Source organism: Corvus kubaryi, unplaced genomic scaffold, assembly GCF_017639235.1.
Source record: "Corvus kubaryi isolate FWS band 111438036 unplaced genomic scaffold, C.kubaryi_AGA036_p1.0 37357, whole genome shotgun sequence".
Classification (NCBI taxonomy): domain Eukaryota; kingdom Metazoa; phylum Chordata; class Aves; order Passeriformes; family Corvidae; genus Corvus; species Corvus kubaryi.
In genome coordinates, this window is record NW_024581117.1 from 15,830,551 (window position 1) to 15,855,690 (window position 25,140).

A 25,140-nucleotide genomic window follows, 5' to 3' on the forward strand; every position below is an offset into this window, starting at 1 on the left:
TCACGTGGAATGGTGACTTGGGAAGACAAAACTCCATCACTCCAAACCTTGGCGTGCCGCCCCACCCCCCTTCCTCCTCCTTTCCCCCACTGGATATACTGAGCATGATGATCAGGTCTGGAATGCCCCTTTGATCAGTGGGGTCCTCTGTCCCAGCTGTGTCCCCTCCCAGCTTCCCATCACCCCCAGTCTCCTCCCCAGCGTGGCCCTACAGGGAGCAGAAAAGGCCTTGGCTCTGTGTAAACCCTGCTCAGCAATAACAGCAACATCTCTGTGTTATCAACCTGTGTTCAGCACAAATCCAAAACACAGCCCATGCTTATCTACCATGAAGAAAACTATCACTGCCCCAGGCAAAACCAGCACAGTACTAAAACCAAAATACATTCTAAACTGTATTTAGTTCTTCCACAATTTATTTGGCTAAACAGCCATTACTATCACAAGTCTTCTAGAAGCTACAAGTAGTAAGAACTTGACCAAGGATTTAAATTAAAAGGCATCTTTAAAACCTTATAACAAGGCTACTACCTCTCTAAACCAGGCCAGCTATCAGAAAATCTGTACAACACCAATTCCTGAAACAGTCTGCCTAAACCTAATATTTGAATGTAGTAAGAAGAGACTAAAGAACAGATATTTCAGGATAAAACCCGTAAGTGTGTTTGAAAGTGGTAAATGTAGATACTTTTTACTACTCCCTTCACTTTCATTTTATACCAGCCCCTTTGGGCATGCCAGGATGACCTATCCGTGAATTTAGATTATAACACATACAAAGTGTTTCATATACATAAGACAAAATAGGCCATCAAACAGGGAAGTATACACAGCCACTGACAGTGAAATTAGATATTTGGTGTTTGTACCTGACTTCTGTGCTCTATGGAGTTTGATTCCTTGCCAGACTTGAGCTCTAAAGGCATTACCCGAGATTGTACTCCAGACTGGCAATGGATTTTCACCCTAGCTGTAACATCAATCTTTCCCTTCAACCCAAATCTGGGAGACCAGATATTCTCTTCAATGTCCAAGATATCGACAATCTCTATCTTAGAAGATACATCTTCTGGTTTTCCACCATTTGACCTAGGAAGAAAATTAAGCCAGAAGTTAATAATTTCCCTTAATTCTTAATATTTAAACATTAAAGTGTGTTGCAATTAAATATGTAATGTTTCTGCACTGTAAGTGGCCTTTTAGGCACTAGCTTTACAAATAAAATGCATCGACTCTCACTCAAACTATCTTCCCATTAACAGAGGAAGCATCACATCATAAACTAACTGTAGTTTTGCTATTCACCCAAATATCAAAGTTAAAATAAGACTTTAAACTGTTTTTAATAGTTTTTGGTCTTTTCTCAATAACCACACTCTAATGATATACACTTGACAGTGGCATACAGGTTTTACTCAGACCTGCCATTTCATTGAAACTTTAACACCCTGTGGTTATTACAATTAACAGCAAGAAGCCATAGACAAGAAGAGCTCAGCAGCAGTTGAGTAAAATCACCATTTCACTGAAAAATTCTTATATTAGTCAAAAATTCCATTTGATTAATAGCTTCACATTCTGATTTGTGGTCTTGCTCATAACTACAGTAACTCCTAGTTTAGTCAACAGCTCAAATATCCTTGCTTTTCTACTCAATAAAAGCTCTAGTCTGTACCACACTGTTCACAAGGATTTTAAGATTTGTCAGTTCACCCCCGGGCTTCATGTCTTGCCCAGTACTCACAACGGCAGCTACACATGCAGCACAAGATCAGCTCTATGGTCAGTGAGGCCATGAGTTAGCTCCAAATCACTGAACAGATGTAAGAAGTTCTAAAAATTAAAAGTAAACTGAGTAAGATATACAACATAGAATGGTTTAAACTTTTAATTCTGGCTTCTTACAGTTTTAGTTGCATTTTATTTTGGTTTGCTGAATTGTGCATGAAGTCTTCTGCCCATTTAAAAAACGATGGCAAATATTCTTCCACTTCTTGCATTATTTCTGCTTGTTTCAGATTTAAGTGATACCTAAAAAACAAAGCCAGGCACATTAAGGAAACAAAGTATTAAATTTGCTGCTGGTACAAAAGAGATTTGCCTCAAGTAGCAACAAGATCAATGGAAGTAACTGTCAAGTTTTTATAAATATCTATAAACAGTAGACAATGACTGCTTCATAGAGGTTCAACTCGATTCATAAAACTATTAACTGAACATCTATTACAAGAGATATACTATACCAGGATATCCATTTCTGATGTAACTTTTGAAACAACAGGTACAGCACAGTGAGAACATCAGCATGGCAGATGAGATGAAACAAAACTAAAAGTTTGACTGCAGGAAAGGAGCACCAGACTCATGCATTAAAAATGGCTATTCATACAATTTATGCAATGTTGAAAAAAAAAAAACAACTTAAAAGACCATTTGCTTTTTGTCTGAATATCCTCATCTGCTCCTTGCTCCTCACATACATTTTGACAGAACATGACATAGAATCTCATCACGTGGCATTAGACAATTCAGGGCTCGCATTTACTGGAAATGATGTCATTATTCTACAGCAACAGAGAAATACAAGTGGGATTTTGCACAAGAAGGTACATACGAGTGCAAACGACCACAGACAGCAGACTTATGCAACTTATTTTTGAATCCCAGCAAACAGTAGCCTACATATGCAAAAAGGATTGCAAATTAACAGTTTCTTGGAGGCCCAGAGTGACATAAAGATCTTTAAGTAATCTTAGCAGTCACAATTCAAAATATTACCTTCAAAACAGAACTAAGAGTAATAAGTCTTATCACTACAACTTTAACTTTTGAGTTGTCTGAGGCCAACAGATATTGACACTGCCCAACATACAATTTATAACAGTCTAGATATAATGTTTTTTAATTTACATGAGTAGAACTGTATTTTAATCAAGTCTGCAGCAAAATGTTAAAACTGACAGCCATTCATCTTACCATTTTCTGATGGAAATATTAAGACTATTTATTTGGCTAGCATTTCTATCAGCTTTGCTGAGAAAATAAGTTAAAGGTCTTCTAACAACTGAGCTTTAAAATAACCCGATAAAGATATGAAATTATCAGACATTCAATGCTTGGTCAGTCACAAGGTTCTAGTCCATTGCTGAGGATCATAATTAACTATTTGTCCCATTCAAATCAACTTTGGGAGATGCCTGGAAATCTAATGTTACAGACGCAAACACTGCAACCTGCTTGGCCTGAAAGTAAAAAACCCCCCCGGCACACTCAGGTACTCCAAAAGACTAGTTCAGATCTATAGAAGTAGCTCAGCAGGGAAGGCAAATAAATTTACATTGTCAAATGGGGAATTATCTTACTAAAAGATCCCCAATTTCCATTAAGAAAAGTCATTTGGCAGAATACTCTCCTGATACCAGTGCTACATTTTTTGAAGTACAGCTTAATCTGCTAGTTCAAAGTGTTCCTGCCCTGTCTTCCAAACATAAAAGACAGCTGTAATGCTACTTACATTTCTTTGAGATACTTTTGTCCATAAACGATTTTATTTGCTAGTTCTTGTACCTTTTCTTGTGTCAAGTTATTTGTTACTGATTGCTGGAAAATGTCATGAAGAATTGTACCAACGAGCATTTGACGGGAACCAGACTCGGAGCCCTGCAACAGATGTTGTTATACCTGAAGATTTGTGCCCATTTCATGTCAAGTTCTCTATAAAATTTCTGGATTTTATTTGCTGCATATTATGCATTACACTTATTTAATTGCAAGATCACGACAGCTTTCACCTCACTAATGACTATCTAGTCAAACCTGACTGTGAAAGCAGCCAAATTGAAATGGGTCTATCCTATTGCTTTATCTCTCACATTTATCCCAACCCTGACAATGTTAGGATACAATCCCTATGTGACTGGCAGGTGAGAAACAAAGGCTCAAATTAAAATGGATTTTGAGAAAGTTTTGCCTGTGGGCTTTTCCTAATGCCAATACTTACCTCTACAATCTAACACATTTCCTTCGTGAAGCTGTTTCCTGTTTGTTACCAGCTCACAGGAAAATCATTCCATGTATCATCAAAACGGCTCAGAAACCCATCAGCAGGGCTGGGCTCTGTAGACTCACAAGAACTGAAAGTGGTAGTAAACGACCTTTACATGAGTCACCACGAAACAACTGGAAGCCTAAACACTGTGGTATTACGGATCTCTTACAGACCAGTCACTTGTGGATTGCACTCACAACAGGTGGAGGGTGTTTTCCCAGTCAGGACCCAAACAATTGTCCCAAACAATTACTTTACTCCCCTTACTCCTCTAATATAGGGTTGAAGACCATTCCACAGTCTTAATGTCCTGTACTTAATTTTCTTGTTTCAGTCACAGGTTTCCAGCCAGGCTGTTTACCACTCCTTTAAAATTTCCTTACTCATTTGGATTTATATTCCTATCATGTCTGGAAGTTTTCATCAACTGAAACTGGCAGCTATTGCTTCTCTATTTATCAGCATATTTCTCATATATCAGCAAGGATACTACCACAAGAAACTTCTCCTCATTCCAACATCCAGCAGCTGGATTCAGATTCCAGAGTTAGCCCACACCAATTATTAACTGAATTCACTAAATTTTTCAGAAGCTCTTAACTTGGCCAAGTGTGATTATGCTCTCATATGGATGGCAAGAGGCACATTCCTCACAAAGGATTCATATCCACACAAAATGTGGCAAGAGATTACCAAAAAAATTATCAGAATTCTAAGCAGAAGGACCAGTTCTTTAGCCCAGTAGCTGTATTAAGACTACTGCATTATTTCAGGTGCAACTCTCAAAAAAACACAGAAGCTCAGCCAGAGACAGTTTCCATCCCAAATTATTCTGTGTTGCAAACATTATGAATTGCTAATAATGACATTTTGCAATACAGCCTCACAGCCAGATTTAATACTGAGCTAACCCACCACTCTCAATGGAACAGTAACTCACTGACAGTCTGGAGTTAACACTTACCCTAAAGCGTTCACTCAGCACTGCCCTTCTCATACAACGAATACTGTTTGAGATCGTAGTGCCAGAAAGCAGCAGGTCTGGGTACAGAACCAGGTATCCACACTGGGCATTTATGACCCAGGTGCCAGAGCTGCACTCCCCTTCTAAATGAACAATGTCCCCTGGAACAACCGGGACAGACTCCCTGCAAGGGAATACATTGAACCAATTATTTGCAAGTGACAGACACAATGTGTAAGAAATAACACATTAACAGAGCAGATTCAACATTCTTTGAAACAGGAGGATTTGGGTTGGGTATTTTTAAGAGAGAATTTCTCCACCTAGAGAAATCCTGAAAGTGAATAAAGGCATTTTTACTGACAAAACTTTGATATTTTTAAGTACATGCATCAGGACAACCTGTAAGTAGGGAATTCCTGTTGGCTTCAAGTCATTCCAGATTCATGTGTTCAGCCATTTCAGTGTCGTCATGTTTCACATTGGCATACTATTTTTGCATTATGTGAGATCTACCTTCTTACTTAACAATTCTACTTATTTCAGAAACTCAGCAAAATCTAAAAATATTGGTATTGATTCAGAAATTTCAAGGTTCAAGATCTTTTCCTTCAAGAAATAGACTCTCATACTTTTCTCCCACCTTTCAATCTTGGACAAAAAATGAAAAGCAGTGCTAAATAGCACACATACCCCCTTGTATTTCAAAATAATTTCCAGTCTTTTCTTCTGTCACACACTATGTAATGCACAAATGACTGATTTAGAATCCTATCCTTGCTTGAAAAAAACTTTGCAGTAGAGCTCAAACTATGGTGATTTAACAGGCTGCCTAAAACCCTCCCATTTTACAGACATGACTTTGAATATTTGTACGCACAATGAGGTTATATAATTTGGAAGAACACTTCTAAATAGTGCAAAACAGTTAAACAAAACAGCCTACTTAGACTTTAATGTCTTGCTTTTAGTTAGAACAAAGACAAATTAAACCTGCAAGGTAGTAATACGCACTCAACACATGTTACCTGACATCACTTCTCTCAAGCGGAATGTCCATTATGCTAGCACACTGATAATATTACATTAAACAACGATTGTTTCAGGATCCTGTATCCCTTTTAAGGCAGTAAAACTCAACTCAAAGACAACACCAAGAAAATTGATTTAATAATCCAGTAGTTAATTCTCTTTTCAAACATCTATGTGTCTGTATGGATTACCAGCCATTCCTAAGAATGCACAGTTCTGTATCTTCCAGGGAGGGAGATGCTGTAATTGTCAAGTGTTTCTCAGAGTCACTTCCATTTCTCTGTATTATGCTGACTTCCAGCACACGATATCTGTTGTTCAGCCCATTCTTGAGGATTGTATCAGGTGAGTCAGCCACTTTCTTCTGAAAACTGAAGTAGCAGCTAATTACAAAGACAGAACATTATTTGAAAACAGCCAACCTACATACAAAAAGAGAGAAAGCTTCAAATATAAACCAAATTTTACTCCTCTTCAGTTTTTATAAATACATTTTTTGGGGTTTTTTATTTCTGTATAGGTAGAGTGTAGGAAATCTCTATAAATATTAAGTAACTATTTATTACAGTTAGCGCTTCATTTTTGTGTCCACATTTCCACAAGCACTTGTAAATTAATTATAACTGTACTGAAAACCCTGTGCTTGTGAGAAAGCTTGTATCTCCCTGCACGCATGAACTCCCACAGTCACACAAATGCCTCGAACACGGAGCAGTAAATTTTTACCTATTACCTGAACTTGATTAGAAAACTGATATTCAAATTTCAGTTTTCCAATGGCCAAAATATGAGATAGAGCGGCCAAACCTGCCGCTCTCCTGTCACCGAGCAATGCCAGGAGGAGCTCCAGGGCGGGCGGGGGCAGAGCCCACGCCGGGGCCCCGCAGGCCGCCGTGCCCAGCGCAAACACCCTCGGCAGCGGCGGGTTCCCCTCACCGGTTATCGCCGGCGGTCCCGAGCGCTTCCCACCTCTCGCCCATGCCCGAGGAAGACCGGTTCCGCCCCATCAGCCCCCAGAACCCCATCCCGCCTTCCCGCGCCCGGAGCCGGCGGCGGTTTTAAAGTTCAAACCCCCCGCGCTCCCGGCCGTCTCCGCCCAGCTGTGCTTCCCCGCCTCGGTCGCTACCTCTCGGCCATGGGCAGGTCCCGTGCGGCGCTCGGCTCGGCTCGGCCCGTCCCGCCTCAGCCGCTCGGCCCCCGCGCAGCCCGCTGAGCGCGGCTCCCCGAGCCCCGCGCCTCACGCCGCTCCCGCCGAGCTGCCGCGCGCTCCGCCAGCCCTGCCTCAGCCCCGCCCACCCCGGCCAATGGCAGGCGGCGGGAGGGCGGCTCCCGCGCGCGCGGGCTGAAGGCGCGAAGCGGCGCGCGGCTCCTCGCGCCACCTCTCGGGGAGGGGCGCGGCCCGCGCCGTGAGGGGCGGTGAGGGCTGTGAGGGACGATCGCCTCGCTCTCAGCCGTGCCCCAGGTTTATTTCCAGTTTTTCAAGTCCCGTCCCTCCCCCGACCCCACTTCTGCTACTGGTTCGGTGGTATGAGGTAATATTAGACGCCCCTCCTGCTCCCAAGATGCTTATGGGCCAATCTGAGCCCGAGAGTCAAACCTTTCCCCTCATAAAAGATGTGTTGTCCCTGGCTTTCTGAGATGATACTGAAGGTCTCACTCTGCTGCAAAGAGGATAGTTTTGGCCCATCGTTAGACATTCCACCAGAAGGATCAAGTTCAAATTGATGAATTTTAAAAGATGAGGACATTATTAAGCCACTTCCGTTTTATTTGGGATAGTCCTGAAATATACGCAGTAAACTACATTAATGTTGCTTTCCATTGCAACATTGTTCTCTAAGAGAAGCTTAATTATCATTTAACAGTTACATGTTGATACTATTAAATGCAGTCACAATGTGGTGTTAAGAGATTACATAAATTCTTTGAGCCCTTGCTAAACCTGTGTTCTGTAGTCTCTTCCATGTTGCCTATATCTCCCATACACAGAAAAATCTCTACAGAATATGTTTATGAAGTACAAAATATGCTTTAAATATCTTTTTGAAGTTATCTAAAATTCAACCAGTCTGTGGAATCTCTAGGGAGAGTCCTAGTGCCAAAACCTGGACAGAAGCTTTCAGACTACATCTCTTTTTTTCTGACATCAGTGGTTGTGAAAATGTTTACAATTTTAAGATACATCAGCATTTTCCAAGTTTAACTGTGTAGATTCAGGAATTAATGTTAAAACACTTTCATACAGTGTTAAATTTTATTTAGAAAAACTAATTCTGAAAATACAGCACAGTTCCATCAAGTAGGAATGTTTTTCACATTCAATACCTCAAGTATTTAGGAGATACTTTTTAGTTCTTTTCCTCTCAAACATGAACATGCTGGGTTCTACTTTATTCTGCATAACAACTGTTTAACTTATCATGACACTCCTCAAATATATCCCTTGCAGTAGAACTAAAATGTAAAACTCTTAATCATCCCTAACAGTATCCACATGAAAAAACTGGCATCTGAAAAGATGCTTTTTTTGCCCACACAGCAAAACAACACAGAGAAAAGAAAGGCACTTTAGTTTTCCTAATACAGTGGATTTATCGCTACTGCAAGAGCTTTAAAATGTAAAAATTCACTGTGATATTGGTTAGCTTTCCTTTATGTGAAACTAAAGATCAGATGAAAAAGCATATTTCTTGTCTCTTAAGTAAGAATAACAATGTTGTGCATATTTACCTATAACGGCAAACATACAGATAATTCCAGAAACATGTATTCCTTCTGGTTGCAACATATACCAATCACACAGACATTATCTCAAAAATTTTAATAAAATATATCCAGATGCATCTCATTCTCTGTCCATAGCTACATTGTAAATTTCAAAGAAATACATAATTTTATGAAACTGGGGGGAAAAATTGAGCCACAGAAGTTGATATTGAATATATAGCTGAAAATCCAGTTTGTTAAATTTGTCAAAATTAAGCAGATCATTGTTACCATCCACCACTTAGCATAACCATTGCCAATTCTCAGAAGACACTGCTAAAATATTTACAATAAATAAATAACTTACATGAAGTAAATGCTTTACAGTTTCCTGAATCACATGAGTAAAAATCAAGAGTACCAATGCAAATCATGTATAAAATAATTCCTTCCAGAAAAGGAATTGTAGGAGGAGGCAAACATGCAATAGTCTATTGCATACCATACTTCAGAAACAGTACATACACACACCTACAGACTCCAATACAATCTTAATTTTCTTTTCCGCATGAGGTTGGATATGGCCCATACGCCTGAACAAGTAAATGCAGCAGCATGCAGTCTTCTTTGTCATCATGGTTTAAGGTAGGGAAAAACCTGTTTACACCAGCTAGTACTGGAAAGTATGTAACATACTCAGCCTTGAATAAACCAAGAATAAATCAAGAAGATTCAGCTCCACAGAAAAGCTTTCTAAGATTAGACCCCTACTACCTGCCACAAGGACATCTTTTCTAGCACTCATCCCCGTAAAATTCCCCCTTGCTTTTATTTGTGTAGTACAGCATTTCTTAGAGTAGAACGTATGCCAAGAAACTGGTTTCCAAATTGCAAGATTTCTAATACTGCTAAATCCATCTTGCTGGTTCTAACTTAAATGGCTGAGGAGACTTTCCTGTGTACCAATGTGAAGACTTATGCATTGTTCTTGCATACAGAAAACTTGTACAGAGAAAGAATGAAAGGCTGCTTAAAGTGTGGTCTGCAAGCTTAGCTTCTACAGACCTGCCAAGGATCTGAATACCAAAATCATTGCCTTATGTTCAAATCAGTTTATTCCATTTAATTTTTAAAGAGCAAGAGCTACCTAATTACTAGCTTAAAAAGCAGCATAATCAGCAGCATGTAACTCCTGGAATGGTGATAAAGCTAAATAACTAACGGCTTAGGAACCGTATAAAACATGGGTGTCATGTCCAAAACTGTCGTTCCCAAAATTCATCTAATGAAGCCAAGAAGATCAAGTGCATAAAAAGTGTTTAGAGCTAGCTAACGTTATCTTGATGTGTCATCTGGTTTTGACTCCAGGAAATTAACCACATTTTGGCAAATAAAGATGTCAGACAACAGCAGGTCCACAGTAACAGAAAGCTTTTTTTTAAACTTCAAGTAATTTACTCATCAATATAATTTGAGGATTGATAGTGTAGTTTTACAGAAGGGTCTTCTAAAAGAAAGAATCAGTTGAGGTGTAAGAATTGTTTCATAAGTTCATATGTGGTAAAAGCCACAGCCTGGGAAGGAATACAACGAATGTAATTTAAGGATAAGCCACGGTATAGTCCTCTCCGTATTCCATGTTGTTGATACACGTATTTCAGTGTCTGCACCATTGTACTGGAAAAATAAGAACTCAAATCATTAGTGGATACACACATTCAATATCAAAATAATTTTCTTTAAATACAAGACACTTTTTACTTTGGTTTTAAGAGATCCATGGAGAAAAACCCATGGCATTCCACATAGCAAAGCCATATATGACTAAAAAGACAACCTGAGTTTCCACAAGAAATTTAGGCCCAAGGGCTGGGAATCGGAAGAGGATGGTGCAGTCCCAGCTAAACAACTGTCAACCTGAAAACACCTGCCCTACATGACATATTAAGATATTTTACACCAGAATGGCTCCAGACATTCATTCTCTTGCCTAACTGGCAGGAAGGACCTGAGAAGCATCAACTCTTTTTACAAATAATAACCTAAGTATATAATATTTGACCTTATTAAAAGCAGAAATTGCACTGTATATGCAAAGAGAATTTTCCTCAGATACTTGTATTGAAACTAAGCAAACAGACATAAATGGAAAGCACTTAAGGTGCTTGGTACTTCCATGCTCTCAAAGAGAGTGCCCTTGGAGAACATCTTCCGTATGTTCCAAAGCTTCAAGACTTCCTACTTGCTTTATCCTCTCATCCTCTAAAGATATATATGTGTATCTCCTTCAAGGCACAGCTCTCTACACAACCACAATAAAATTGTTAAATTGGGAAGCCTTGTTTCTGTAAAAGTAGTCCTCACAAATGCAAAAAATAAAACCCTGAGAACAATGAACACATTTTTATTTTTAAATTATCAGGAGTGGAAAATAGCCAAGCAAAAAAAAAAAAAAAAGGCTGCTAAAGAAAACCAAACAGAACCTTCACATTTAAGCAACATCGAGGTTGTTTGTGAAACAACCAAGGTTGTTTGTGTTTGGTCACTCAGACTACTCTTGGTAGGACCCAACTTTCCATGCAGGTGGTTCACACTTCATTGCACTGGTTTCAGACATACACAACTCCACAAGATTGAAACTAACCAAGAGAAAACTGTCCCAGAAATGAATTTGATTGAGACAATTTGAAATTCAGGAAGTTTTTCAAGATGAGAGCTGATTTAATACTATTAAGGTTTAAGTTATTACGGTGCTTCCACTTCTACTAGAGGAACCTCAACAATGTGTGGGGTGTAGGAGATTACTGTCAGTGCAAAAAAGCTCAAATAAACTTGTATTATGCAAAATCAATTTATGGAACGGATTCTGCACCATTAAAATACACTTTGAAACAATTTCATTTGAGTAGAAGCATTTGGTCTCTTAAGAGATTTCGCTGATATTAAAGGTAGCACAAGTTGCACTGAAATACAAAAAAAAAACATTTTACTAATACAAACACAGGATTATTAACAAGGGTGCCATTGTAATTTCAGGTATTTTTTTAATCCCAGATTGATAATGGCAGCTTTTGTCTGTGTGGAAACTTCCTTATTAAAAGAATGAAGAAATAACAACATAGTAGTTCGGGGGGGGGGGGGGGGCATGTTTTCTTATTTTTAAGATTTAAAATTAAGAGCTGAACTTTGCTCAGACATCCAAGAACACAGTTACTATGGATGAAAAGGAAATACTTACAGGCACTTTTCAGAGTCTGGGAGTACTGCTCCTAACTGCATTCGCCTACGAGTTACATCCAGGGGATATCTACAGAGAAGATATTTAAACAGCAGTTCAACCAGATGTGTGATGACTGTTTGAACATTGTTTAAACAAGAATACAAAGAAGTCCATGTGCAACCTTCAAGATCCCTTTCCAGTGAGTCAGGAATCCAGCTTAGATTCTTAACGCAGCTGGAAGTTCTCCAAAAAGGGAGAATCTCCTTACACAACCAAAACCAGCAAACCAGAGCTCTTAATATATTCCATTTGGCACTAGTAAGGAAGACACATGAAGATCAGATGAGAGTATAGAACAATCTGTAAAATGCTGAAGGGAGAAGACCCCTCCATTGAAAATAAAATTAACAGTTTAAGGATTAATAGACAATTATATTTGCAATGCAGTGATTTAGTGAAAAATCCATACCGTGTAAGTCCATTAAATTAACTTATTTTATGGACAAAATAAAATAGAGCAAGGACAGAATGAGAAAGGAAGAAGCAAGCAAAGTAATAAAAATGGCAAATACAATATCTAAGACTTGTCCTTTTTTTTTTTTAATCCTATGGCTTCACATGTTACATAGATTTGAAAATAAATTGGAATAATAAAATACCGCAAATTATGTTCAGGGTCAAAATTTCTTAGCTTTCCAAAGAAGCTAAGAAATAAGATTGCTACTAAAAAAATTCCAGTGGATTTTAGGAGATTTGCCTGAATTTGTTTAAACAACTCATTGGATATCTCTTAAAGGACCCTAAAGATTATTTTAAATAGATACTTAGTAAAAGAAACAATAGGAAATACCTGAATTTCAGTATTTGATTAACTAATTTTAAAACCTTACTAATAACTACACTTATATAAAATTGTATCAGATAAAAGTTTCTTCAGAATGAACAGCTGTAGAGAGGAAAACCAACCCCATACCCAAACTTACGATATCGTCTGAGCTATTGCTCCGGCTATGCCACCACACAGCAGATTTACATGTGTTTTCAAAACTAAGACATCGGGGTTATCTAATGAAGGCCGTCCAAGCAAGTTAGGTGCTTGAGCAAGTCCAATGCTCTTTAAGGTACCAAAGGTAAAAAATGAAAAACCTAAAAGGAAATTTAATTTTATGTACTTTCATTGATAAGCAAATTATTTGTTGATATATCATCATTAAAAAAAAGCTGCATTTACAAAATGAAACTATTCTCCAGTTCTTTTAGAAGATTTTTCTTAAGCAGAAAAAAATAAACAATATTTTGAACTTCTACTGTAACTTCCGTCCAAATGAATTTGTGTTTATACACAACGCTACAAGACTGTTTTAAATAAGCTAGACTGCGAGTTTTAAGTTACTGGATCGCTGTCAGGAATCTTTCCTTGCTCCTAAGATCTTTCTAACTGAGGGACATCTCTCAGCTTTTAAAAACGAGTGTAGTTTAGCTGGGCTGTTCTGCTCCTGTGTTCCACCTCACCGCTGCTTTACATGCGGGAGTATTTACGGAAAATCACCAGGAGATGGAGCAAATACGGAGGCGCTGAGGCTTCATTTACAGCGCGCCTGCTCCCATGGATCTGCCTGCTTGAGAGAAACAGCCTCCATACTTTCTTGTGGGAAAACTGGGAAGCAAAGACAACCACTAGTTTACCTTTCTCACTCTCAACTCCAAATTTCAGAAAAGCTAGGCTTTGACTATTGAAGACACTTTTTAAGGAGCACCATTGAAGATGATTTGAACAGAAGCTAATTAACTAGGTGTGCAAACACATTAAACAAACTTCGTAGTGCACATAAGTGCTGAAGGATGGCCATGTTCTGTTTTTAACTTACCGGCATATGGCGCCATTCCCACCACAGTCGGCATCAGCCCTCTGTAGAACCCACTAAAACCACCTTCCTTTGAAAGAAAAATACAGCAGCATTTGTGGCAAGAAATACAAGTGTCTGAAGTTACACAACTGTTCATACAGAGTCCCATGACAGCAATCTGACTAGCACCATCTACCACCAAGGAGCTAATGTCATGTTCTGGTTCTTGTGCCTGAAGAATTGAAGGGACAACTGCCTGGCTCCAGAGGAGACAAATAAGTGAAAATGAAGGAGAAAAATCTACATCCAACATCATAACTGGAAACATTTATGCATTATACATAGCCCTCCTCCACAATACTTTTTGGTAACATTACCACTTCTCTTGAAAAGCAACTTCTCCACTGTTTCTGACCTCCCACTTACATGAGCCTTAGCTACAGCTTAGCAGCCCAAGTCAAAAAGCACCATCCAAATAACTTCTTACATTAAAAATTCAAAGTGCACGCAACAAGGTCATGTTATTTTGCACTAAGCCATTATGTTCAATGCAGTGCAATATTATTTAAAGAGCATACTTTGCTTTGACAAAATCGAAGATTAAAAGAAAAAATACCTTTGTGTAAATCATCTTGAATGCATGGATAATTCCCATGTACTTGTGTTCCCCTTTTACTTGGAACGCCAGGCGAACTCTAACCATATCAAGAGGGTAAGTACAAATCACTGCTGTAATACCTTTATTAAAAACAAAAACAAAACAAGCAAACAAAACTCACCTACACCTTATCTGATTCTAGGATTATTTTGAAAAGTAGAATTTCCTTTTGTGATAGTGAATACAATAGCATATACAAAGTATTTTGTTAAAGAAACACTTAAAGTCACTTACAATCAGCAAACAGGAACACTAACTCCAGCAACACACAAAGGATTTGTTTGTACTTGGTGTTCACTGAAGCAGCACACCTAGGCCTAGATTTTCCAAGATTTATGGGCCTGACTATATTCACCTGAGCAATCTTATTGAAATTCATAGCTCCTAAGAATCAGGCTAGTCAAGTACATCAGCTTTACTGGATTGCAACCATGAAACCGAATCCTAACCTATTAAAAAAAAATTCAAACCACCAAATTTACATGTTTTATTTCAAAAAGGTTTGGTGTGATTACAGATACATGTATCTACTGCATCTGAAAATACTAAACCTATTCTAATGACACACTAAATATTCTCTAATTACATTTAAAATAGAGCCAGGTTCATACTGATGAGGAATACTTAACTGTGTTGCATTTCTGCATTTTCATAGTTCCTGTTACATCAGCACTTCTACTTTAAAACTGAGCAGAAAAGCTTTCTGGACTTACAATGCAAAAAAAATGGAAAAAAATTTCAAATCTTAGGACTCATCCAGTTATGAGTTGCTTCAAAATGGCTTAAAATGCTGACCAACTTGCAATTTTGGAAACACATCTCCAGTACAGAAAACAATTCTAACAGTTACCTGAATAACAAATTCTTTCCAACTGCTAGGTTTTGAAATAAACCACTGAATGGCTGACAAATTCTTTGGAGGGAATAGTTAAAACTGTTGACTAACAACAGCATTTTCTGATGATACACCACAGTCACCTAAAAAAAAAAAAACACCAAAAAAAAAAAAACCACCAAAAAAATAAAACCCAAACAAAAAAAAAATCTGGGGAAAGGAAAAAAAGGAAGTAAAAATGTTTGTAATTGGCCCTGTTTTCTAGCAACTGCTCTGATTTATCTAAATGTAACTTTTTAAAATTTGGTCCAACAGAAGATAAGCACACTTTTTATTCTGATTAAATGGTGAGGAGAAAAAAAAAAAACAACACTCTAAGTGAACTATCCAAAAATCTGACAGTGGTCAACTGTCAATTGAAAGCCAAGTTTGTGGGTTTCTAGAGTATCCCACCAGTAATTCATTTTAGAAGACAAAAACACCTCTTTTGGAGATTTTTGACAATCCTCTGAACAAAAGCAGACATCTGCGGTTTATTTCTGATGTTGTCTCACCCACAGGATTCAGAAGTTGGAAGCTGTAAAACACTAAAGCAACTTCAAGACTGTTTCCACTGACCTACATGAAATGCAATCCCTCAGTATAAAGCCTTTTCCTAATGGATTCCCTGACATGTCCAGAAATACCATAAAATAGATTAATTCAAGCAGTTTAAAAAAAATTAAGGGGGGGGGGAAGCACTTTTACAGAGCTTAAGAATGCACAAGAAAGTTATCCCACTTCAGAAAACGGACTTTACCCCCACTTCTCTTTCCACTCATGCACTGATATGTACCCAAGAACTTCCTCTGAACAAAGGATAGCAAATAGATCAACCAAGAGCTTGGTCAATGCACTATTTAGTGAACACAGTCTGAAAACAGCACAAAAAAAAGAAACTGAAAGAAACCGTATGTAGTAAGGACTTAATTAGAAACTTTTTTTTTTTACTTTTTCTTAAAATCTTCTAGCCATGAATTCTGGAAAAAAAATGGGATTTGGGACATCAGCCACAATATATGCTGTCTTGTAGCAACTGGGAGAGGCATGTTATTGCTCATATAAGGAATGTATATACAAGGGATCAAGATTTCCTTTGGGGCTCAAGAGAGACACTATCCTTTCCAAGAGGAATGGCAGTCAGCTGTGGGACAAAGCCATTGTGGTGAAGTCTACAAAATTACTCATCTCACCTCTGCTCCCTAAATACAGTATTACGAGAAGTCAGAGCACAGCATCTTAAGGCTCAGTTCCAGTCTTGAAAAAGCAAAGTCTATTCCCATTAGTGATAGCCAAGCCAAAAATCTCTCCTGTGGTAGGTTAAACAGGACAGACTTGAAAGTGTATCAACAGTTAAGAGATACATACAGCAGTTCCCTGTCTGATCTGAAATAATCGTAACAGGGAAGCAGCTCTTCAAAGAGACGCTTCCTCAAAACCAGCAGACTTTTTCACTGCCAATGCTGAGTCAGAAGACAGGGCAAGACATCCCATATTGTCCTCAAGCACCTCTGACCACTCTTGGGGACACGATACTGGGTTACACAGACTAAAGACTTAGTGACAGTGCAGCAGATTAGACTGTCCTTGATTTGCTTCCCAGGCTTTGGGAGTTAACAACTGAGATTAGCTCTACAGGGATTTATCTGTCTCCCAATTTCCCTACTATCCCTCCATTCTTAGTAATTTTCTTTCTTTGGAAATAAAAATAAAAAACTATCTCAAGCAAGAAAAAAACCCACGTGAAATACATTTACATTGCATACAGCTGGTATGCAAATTCTTGTAATCTCTGTATTATGCTCTTTGTACTTATCAGTAGCTCCAGAGATCAAACTAAGCACTGCCAGGAAATTCAGAGGAATACAGCTCAAAGAGCGATAAGCACAAGACACAGCCTTGAACTGCAGAAGATTTGTTCCTCAGCTAATATAAAGATAAATTTATTCAAGCAGCATCTTCTGAACAAAACAAAGGTTCAGAAACTACATACAGAGAAACTGCTGATGACAAAAATATTTACCAGACAGGTTTAAGAATGCCTAACCTACCAGTCCTAGTATTTCTATGTTTCCCTCCAGAGTGCATCTGAAGAACTAGACCAGATTCTTTTTAAATGCTGACTGAAGAAGGTAACTGTTAATTACATACTATTTAAAATGGAGACAGCCAATATCCTCCTAGACAGTGCTAAATCGGTACTATTTTCAATCACTTTTAGTAAAAGTAAAAAGCTAAAAGCAAAAACATACTTTCTGTATTAGTTTGATGTAATTTGAGTTTATTCTAGATAACATCTAGTCTTTTTTGGCTTTGTTATTTTGAAGTTAATCAAGTGCAGGAGAGGAAATATACATTTCTGTGCACTAAAATACACATTTTAATTTGGATTTTCTATTAGAAAACTTTTTAAAAATTAATTTGTAAAATCATCCTGTGATGTTTCATTTAATGTTAGTTGTTCATTTTTGTTGTTATTTGATAATTTTCTTTCCTAAACCCCACTAACCTCTATGATTTCTCTTCTGCCCAGCTCTGTCTTTCCTTAAAAGAAGCTATACACTATTTTTCTGTTAATGAGGTGTTACAGCTGAAATTTGAATCACACAAGACTCAGGAAATTCAGAGTTAGAGTTTCCACAGTAACTTTAACTTGGTCTCCTTAAATATATGCATTACAATAGGTTTTTCTTTTCCCTCCCTCCACTACCCCCATCCTCACTGCCTTGTTTTCCCCTGTGGATATGCTTTGGATCCTATTTATCACTTACAGAAGATACTTAAATGTTTCCCACCACTTTGAAGTGGTCTGTTGACCACTAGTCGTGTTGGAAACACTGACATAAACAAGATTTAAGTACAGTGGGTACAGAGAAGTGAAAGCAGACAGCTGCGTGGCTAGATGGTGTAGAGGGGGAAAAAACGTTAAAAGAAATACAGGTTATCTATTCTCAACTTCTTAATACTGTTTCCCATGAAACTGTGAAGACCCCTCTGCACCAACACTGGGGTGTGTGCAGCACATCATCTCCTTTAGTGTTTAAGTGTGGAAGAAACAGAAAAATATCCTTTATTGGAGCCAGCATAGGAGGAAAAGCAATATTACCAACTGCTTTCAAGTCTTTTTTGTTTGCAAACCTAGAAAACTTCTGTACCAGATTTCAAACACTCTGCTCTTCTTAGTGCCTCCTCCCCCGCATATCTTCTCGATATACTTAAGATAAACCCTCTGCCTCTTATTATCTAAAGAATATCCCAAGAAGCAGTTAATGCCACCCAGTAAACAAAGAGTAAGACACTCACATGTGACCCTATATATATACACTTGACCGCTATGTTCATTTCACCCCCAAGTCAAGCTCAGTTCCTGTTCTGAGGGTCTAAAAACGAAACTATTGAGTATATTGTACTTAAACACACCACAAAGCAGTTCATTTGATTGTAGTTGCCAGATAGCACTGTATATTAATTTATTTTTGTTACTCTAACCACACAAACCAGATTTAACCAGTAAGGTGCTTACAACAATGCCAGATGCTATTAATTTATTTACACAAAGAATTCCACCACATCCAACACTGACAGAGTTAAGCTGATTATTCAGTGTTTTCACAGCGCCTCCCAAGTCAGGTTCCCAGTCTCTGACAAAGCTCCTGGAAAAGCTAATAATAATAATCTTGGGGGGGAGGAGTGAATTGCACAGTTAAAGCCAGGGGAAAGGAAAAAAAAGGAAGGAAAAAAAAACCAACAAAACTATCTATGGAGTTTTTTGTTTTTAACTTCTTCCAGATAGAAAGCCAGCCAAGTTCTGGAACATATCTTACCAAATAGGTTTTCTTAGTTTTTAGGACTCTTCTCATTGTTTAATTTCATTCTCTTTCTTTTTCCTCTGGTGCCACACAAAGCCAGAATATTTTAATGAGATCTTCCTAGTTTATCTAAAGGTAGTATTAAAAAATCCCAGATTTCTTTTTCCAAAAGAAGCTAAGTATGAACACCCATAACTATTTAAGGACTAGACAGTACTAAGCCTATTTTACAAATTAAAAGCACATGAAGAATCACTTCAATTAAAACGCAATCCACTATTACTTACCTTCCCGTGTTTTTTCTTAGCTACTTTTGACTCAATGACTAGTAAGAGGAAAACAAGTATATAATCATACTATACACTGGCAGTTTACTGATGGGCTTTTCTGCTGCTATATCACTAATTAATAAGTGAGAGATTTTAACATTCACAAATATGACCTAAAGAGCATCATGACAATCCTGTGCTGGACATGAAAAAGTACAGACACTTCTGGCAAATCCAAAGAAACTACTAATTTAAGAAGCTGCAGTTCTCTCTGTTTCTGTAGGCTTATATTCAACCTAGAAGCAATGGCAGAGTGGCTAATGAGCCAATTCTACCAGAACCTGCAGCTTTATACTTCATATTGATTACACTGGTTTTTTTGCTTTTTAAATGTCATAATAAAAGGCTATAAAAAAAACTGTGCTTCACAACATAGCACAGAATTCACTGCTCACACAAATATATTTTAGAGAATACTCTTAGACAAACAGGTTTCAATTAGGCAACCATGTTAAATTAACCATTTACTAGTGTATTTGCTTAATACAAATTTGCAGGAGTTCGACCCAACACTACATCAAATCATCCTCTAAATAAATATTAACTTCTCAGCAAAAGGCATGTCTGAAATCCAAGTACAAAACTATACCTGCCATGGATCCAGCCATTAATCGATGCACATGCCCAGAAATTCCAAGTTGTTTCTTTATTACCTATACAATATGGAACATTTACAGTAGTCAGATACCAGAAAATACAGGGAAATACACAGCACGAAGTTTATTAGCACATTAGTGCAAACTCTGCAGCAGTTTCCAAGAAATTTATAATGCTACAAATTCAATCCAGAACATTTAATTACTGTTAGAAGAATTTTTTAACACTGCTGCTGTTTCCAACTTCCTATTAAAAACATGAAAGTACTAAAATTCTACTAACAAAGCAAAACAGTAAGTTGAAAGTATTTGTACTGTTCACTTCAGAAACCAGATTAATTGTTTATTTAGTTACCATTTAATGTGTGTTAAACAAGGCAAACTGAATATGTAGAGAGCAAAGGACAATGAACAAAGTTAAAAGTAAGAAGAATCAATTTTTCTTACATGCACATCATGTGAAACACTCCCATAAAGATTTTAACTGGATTAAAATAAAAAAGAAAAAAGAAAATAAAAAAAGAAGAAATTAAAAGGAAGAGAGAAAGGACAAACATTTCAGAGCAAGAACTTGCTGAGTTAATTACGGCCTGGAAGGAAGTCAGAAATTAGTTTCCAGGCTTTTATCAAATAACTGAGACTTTCACTTTCTGCTATAAACATCATTTAATACCTTCCTCCTTTAAGAATTTTTTTTTCTTTTACAGACCCACGCAAAATACTGTGAAGATTTCTGGTCAATTAATACATAAAGAAAAGTGCTATAATGCTAACTGGTGTCTTGAAATTGCGGATTCATAAATCATTTCAATTATAAAGCATGGCATGCAGTCTTTTATTCCACACCACATAAAACATGCACAGATCAACAGCATTCATGACTACAGCACAAAAAAGAGAACCTACAAAACCCATTACAGTAACTTCTTTGCATCAGTCTCCTGAAATTTACTCTTAGGGAAGGGAATGACAATTTCAATCGCATTGTCTTCAGTAAATATTGTACCATTTACTTGGCTGGGTACTAAATCTGACCTTTCAAACATGAAATTTCTCCTCTCTAGTAGCAAAATGGTATTTTTTACCACAAACAGCAATGCTTAAAAACATGTTCATGCTAACAACTGACCTCCATGAGATGTTGCAAGGATTTATTATGAAAGGGTAAATGCAGGAAAACAGAAAGGAATCCACAAATCTTGCAGAACCCTGAAATGAGCATTTTTATCTTCAAGGTCGTTTTTATCTACAGCCTGACATAATAATTTGTCGGGTCAAATATAACAGTCATATCCAGACAGACTTTCAAGTTTAACTGATTCTATCCATCAAGTACTAGGAATTCCAACATAAATACAATAAAGATGTTTCATTTTACATTTTTTCCTACATTATTCACAAAGGGCTACCTCATAGCAATACAAATAGCAGCAGACTTTAAATTACCTTTTGTTTTCATTGAAAGAAAGGGTATTATTCTCAACAATACAAACATTTAGAAATCAATGTGAATTTCTTTTTCCTTAAGCAACATTGCAAAAACTTCCCTGTTGCCCTGATATTTTTAATGAGTAGGTTCTGAAAAAATTAAGCAACAGCTAGAAAAGAAGTACAGCTAATTAATAAGACCCAGAAATTTCAGTGTTAGTTTCAATTACTCAATAAGTCTGTATTTATTGCAGGCAGAAAAAAAAAGAAAAGGAAAACAATAAATTCAGCTACCTTTTTATATTGGTCAAATGCCATAAACTGAATAGCACCATACGGGAAGATTCTAATCATCATTGCCCCATTTCCTTTATACAGCCCAAGGTAGCCTTCCTTTTTGGGGACAGCACGCAACGTAGAAAACACTCCTGCAGCAATACAAAAAGAGGTATTTAAAACTGTGGGAAAGGAAAAAAAACCAAAGAAATGCTACTGTAAAGAAAGTAAGCATATAAAGCTAAGGCTGCTTTATGTTACTCATGTAACTGTGGAAAAGCCATTTTCACTGCCCAAACACTGCTGGAAGGGAGAGGCTTAAGGTTAAGTTTTATCACCTTTCTCATCTCCCAGACCCAGTGAACCTCTGCACTCAGGCCCCAGGATTTGCCCAGAATGTGAGCAACCTTACTGCAGATGCCACTATCCACCCACAGCAGCTAATGGCAGTAACACAAGGGAGGGAACTGGCTGTCTTGCAATTCAGTCAATTCTAAATAAATAAATATGTAAATACTTTAAAGTCTAAAACTATGGCAAAACAAACTGATATTGCTACATGCTATATTGCAGATTAAATGCCATCACTGAGGAAATCAAGTAAATATGTTGAAGACTCTCATTACTTACAACTTAAACGTCTCGCACTCTTTGTCTCAGAGTTGTTGCAACAAGAAGCAATCCTGCTCCCTTTTAATAGGTGGGAAATAATGCAAGATCACACAAAGTTTGGCAAAACCTATAGTTTTACCATAAACATTAGTTATGCACAGTTGCTGTCAAATTCACTTTCTACTTTGATTTTATAAAAGAATTAACTGTGACAGTCAGTTTTCATTCACATGCAACTACTAAATAACTAAGAGTGGAACATGAAAAAGACACATTTATCTTGCTTTCAGGCAGGAAAAAAAGAGTAGCTAACAAACTTTCATTTGAAGTTTAAACCAAACAAGTAATTATTAGTTTCTGGGGTTCTAAGAATATGAATAGATTAGTGCACCTTGTTAATATATCATTGTATGTGAATATATTATTAAATATTTTACAGTTAGTTTATTTTTAAGACGTCATGCTTATTACATGCATCTGAACTTACTTATGCCAAGACTAGAATTTCTATCCTGCAATGATGAGTTACTGTTCCTATTTCCTAGAACATATGCTCTGAGATCCACGTGGCACAAACTCCACAATGCAAAGGTATAAAAACAGATAGTGAAGACTTTGATAAACTGACCCATCGTGTCTCTGCACTTACAGGTACCTCATCCACATAATTCTCCTTTTTTTGCCTACATGTAACATGGACACACATTCAAGTCAGACACATTTCAAATAATCAGCATCATATTTGACTCCCAAAATAGGGAAGAACATAAGATTTTACTAGCCAACTATGGCACAGTACAAAGCAAATTGAAAATGAGGATTTAAAATCTCAGTCAAACCAATTATTTCACCCTTCAACTCTTAGGCTGCAAACTTCAGTGTATACTTGGGTTTGTATTACTAGAACACATTGCTTGTGTTTCCCTTTTTGCCACAGTGAATATATATCCACTGAATTTTATGATTTAATGTTTTATTTTTTTCAGCTTTTAAAAAACATTATCTTTAGTGTCTAAGTTAAAAACAAGTTTAGTTACATGCGAAATTAGGCAAGTCTTTATTTTTTTTCCGTGACAATTACAAGCCTTAAATTTTGGAGCAAAAGTTATGACATATTTCAGTAACATCTGGCAGAAATGGCTCAAAGACTCCGCACAAGAGGGCACTGTTACAGCCCGCAGAGAACAGTTCTGGACACGTGAGTTTGCTCTCACCATGATGCAACACAGATGCCGAATACAGATCATCTGCACCTTACACCAGGCATAAACCTGCTGCTCTCTCCAATTCCCACCAGCCATGGCACTCTCGGAAAATCAGGGATCCCCACGCCCCCTGGGAACTGGCACCCACTGCAGTACAGTTTTTACTGAAATGATCCAAGCTTTGAAGCTGTGATTACCAATCTCCTGCTGGCTTCTGTAAGGGGAAGATCAAGCCTAGCTCTTACATGCCTTATTGAGGATTACTCTGACATCTCAGTCTCTAACACATCAACTGATACCACAAGTTACACAGGGCTTTGTTTTTCTTTTCAAACAGTAACAAAACATGGCACAGAGCCTGACCAGACAGATACAACCTTCCGTCTGATGAGCACCTTTTTTATCAGCCTCATCACCGAGTAAATCAATGTACCCAAACCACACACGTTGCATTTAAAACCAAAAATTAGACACGTAGCAGCCATCTTACCTAGATGTTTGTAATGGTGGTTATGAGCTTGCAGCAAAATCTTTACTCGATCCAGTGGTGCAGTAGTTGTTTTGGCACAACATCCTGCAACACCTTTCCAAGACAGAAACAGAAAAGTGACAGAATACAAAAGTTCTTTAGGTCAGCAGCTAAATAAGGGACTTTTCTAATGTAGTTAACTCAGTCAGGAACTGGAAAAAGCCCCAATGACAAGTAAACAGTTTCTATTAGATGCTACAAAGCCCTTGAAGCATTAATGAAACATTTAAGCTACTTTTCCTGTTTACCCAGGCCACTGTCTGTCTCAGCTGCAGAGGTCAGTGCAAAAGGAACTTTCCTGAAAGTTACTCAAGAGTTTTCCATCGTGTTTCCTCCTTCCCTTTTGCGTGAAAACAGCCCTTGCTGATCTCCCCAAGGAGGTGGGCTACGTGTCTGCCCGTGTACCCTGCGCTACTTCGGAGAGCGAGATCCAACAGAGTGCGGCATGATGTAAAAGCTTTAAATAAATACAACCTTCTCCTACCCCCAGCAAATCAGAGAGCTGAGACAACTGGGAAGAATATAGGAAGAATAAATAGGCTTTTTCTCTAAAAGGTTACTGATGCGGCGTTCTGTTTGCCAGGCTGCCTCGCACACACTACCTTCATCTCCTCAACAGCAGCCGCAACAGTCTGACGACAGGGATAACCCACCCTCCCCGAGTACCCAACGAGGGTTTGGGCTCTGGGAACATTTAACTGGCGGCTGACCGGGGCTCCTCGCTGGTTCTGACACACGTGCGAGTCACTGGCGCGCACCGCGTCACCCGCGTTAGTCTATTAGGGGAAAAAAGGAAAGCGAGCTCCCTGCTTCCCCGGGTGACGAGACTCGGCAGCAGTTTTACCGGGGGCACCGACACGAAAGTCCGCCGCCCCCCGCCCGAGGCACCCACCTCCGGCGATGAAGGAGCGCAGCCAGTAGAAGTCTCGGTGCGCCGCGGCCGGAGGCAGCGCGGCGCCGGGCCCCGCCGCCGCCGGAGAAGCCATGGGGCAGGGCCGTGCCGGCGG

General features: G+C 38.2%; 2 protein-coding genes across 5 annotated transcripts in view; both read right to left on the bottom strand.

The window, feature by feature from the left end:
* The window catches only part of DNA2 (DNA replication helicase/nuclease 2), a 26,562-nt gene extending 19,291 nt beyond the window's left edge, over window positions 1–7,271 (bottom strand). For 2 of the 3 annotated variants that reach the window (XM_042033419.1, XM_042033417.1), the window contains exons 1-6: window positions 7,171–7,271; window positions 6,236–6,427; window positions 5,013–5,196; window positions 3,515–3,660; window positions 1,906–2,031; window positions 870–1,089 (exon numbers count right to left, since the gene is read on the bottom strand). In XM_042033419.1, coding sequence (XP_041889353.1) covers window positions 870–1,089; window positions 1,906–2,031; window positions 3,515–3,660; window positions 5,013–5,196; window positions 6,236–6,427; window positions 7,171–7,181 — 879 coding nt within the window. In that variant the 5' untranslated portion in view covers window positions 7,182–7,271. The remainder of the gene's footprint in view (window positions 1–869; window positions 1,090–1,905; window positions 2,032–3,514; window positions 3,661–5,012; window positions 5,197–6,235; window positions 6,428–7,170) is intronic. The other variant, XM_042033418.1, reaches the window with a different exon arrangement.
* Window positions 7,272–8,284: 1,013 nt separating this feature from the next.
* On the bottom strand, window positions 8,285–25,134 carry SLC25A16 (solute carrier family 25 member 16). 2 transcript variants are annotated; one of them, XM_042033528.1, is made up of 9 exons: window positions 25,026–25,134; window positions 24,095–24,187; window positions 21,806–21,939; window positions 20,077–20,140; window positions 14,434–14,555; window positions 13,839–13,905; window positions 12,954–13,116; window positions 11,989–12,057; window positions 8,285–10,427 (listed from the first exon to the last, which is right to left on the bottom strand). In XM_042033528.1, exons 1-9 carry the CDS (start codon window positions 25,117–25,119, stop codon window positions 10,271–10,273), a joined length of 963 nt encoding a protein of 320 aa, XP_041889462.1. In that variant the 5' UTR covers window positions 25,120–25,134; the 3' UTR covers window positions 8,285–10,270. The 2 variants fall into 2 exon arrangements, with proteins under 2 accessions (XP_041889462.1, XP_041889463.1); XM_042033529.1 differs by lacking the exons at window positions 24,095–24,187; window positions 25,026–25,134 and adding an exon at window positions 22,418–22,795.
* Between the last annotated feature and the right edge of the window lie 6 nt (window positions 25,135–25,140).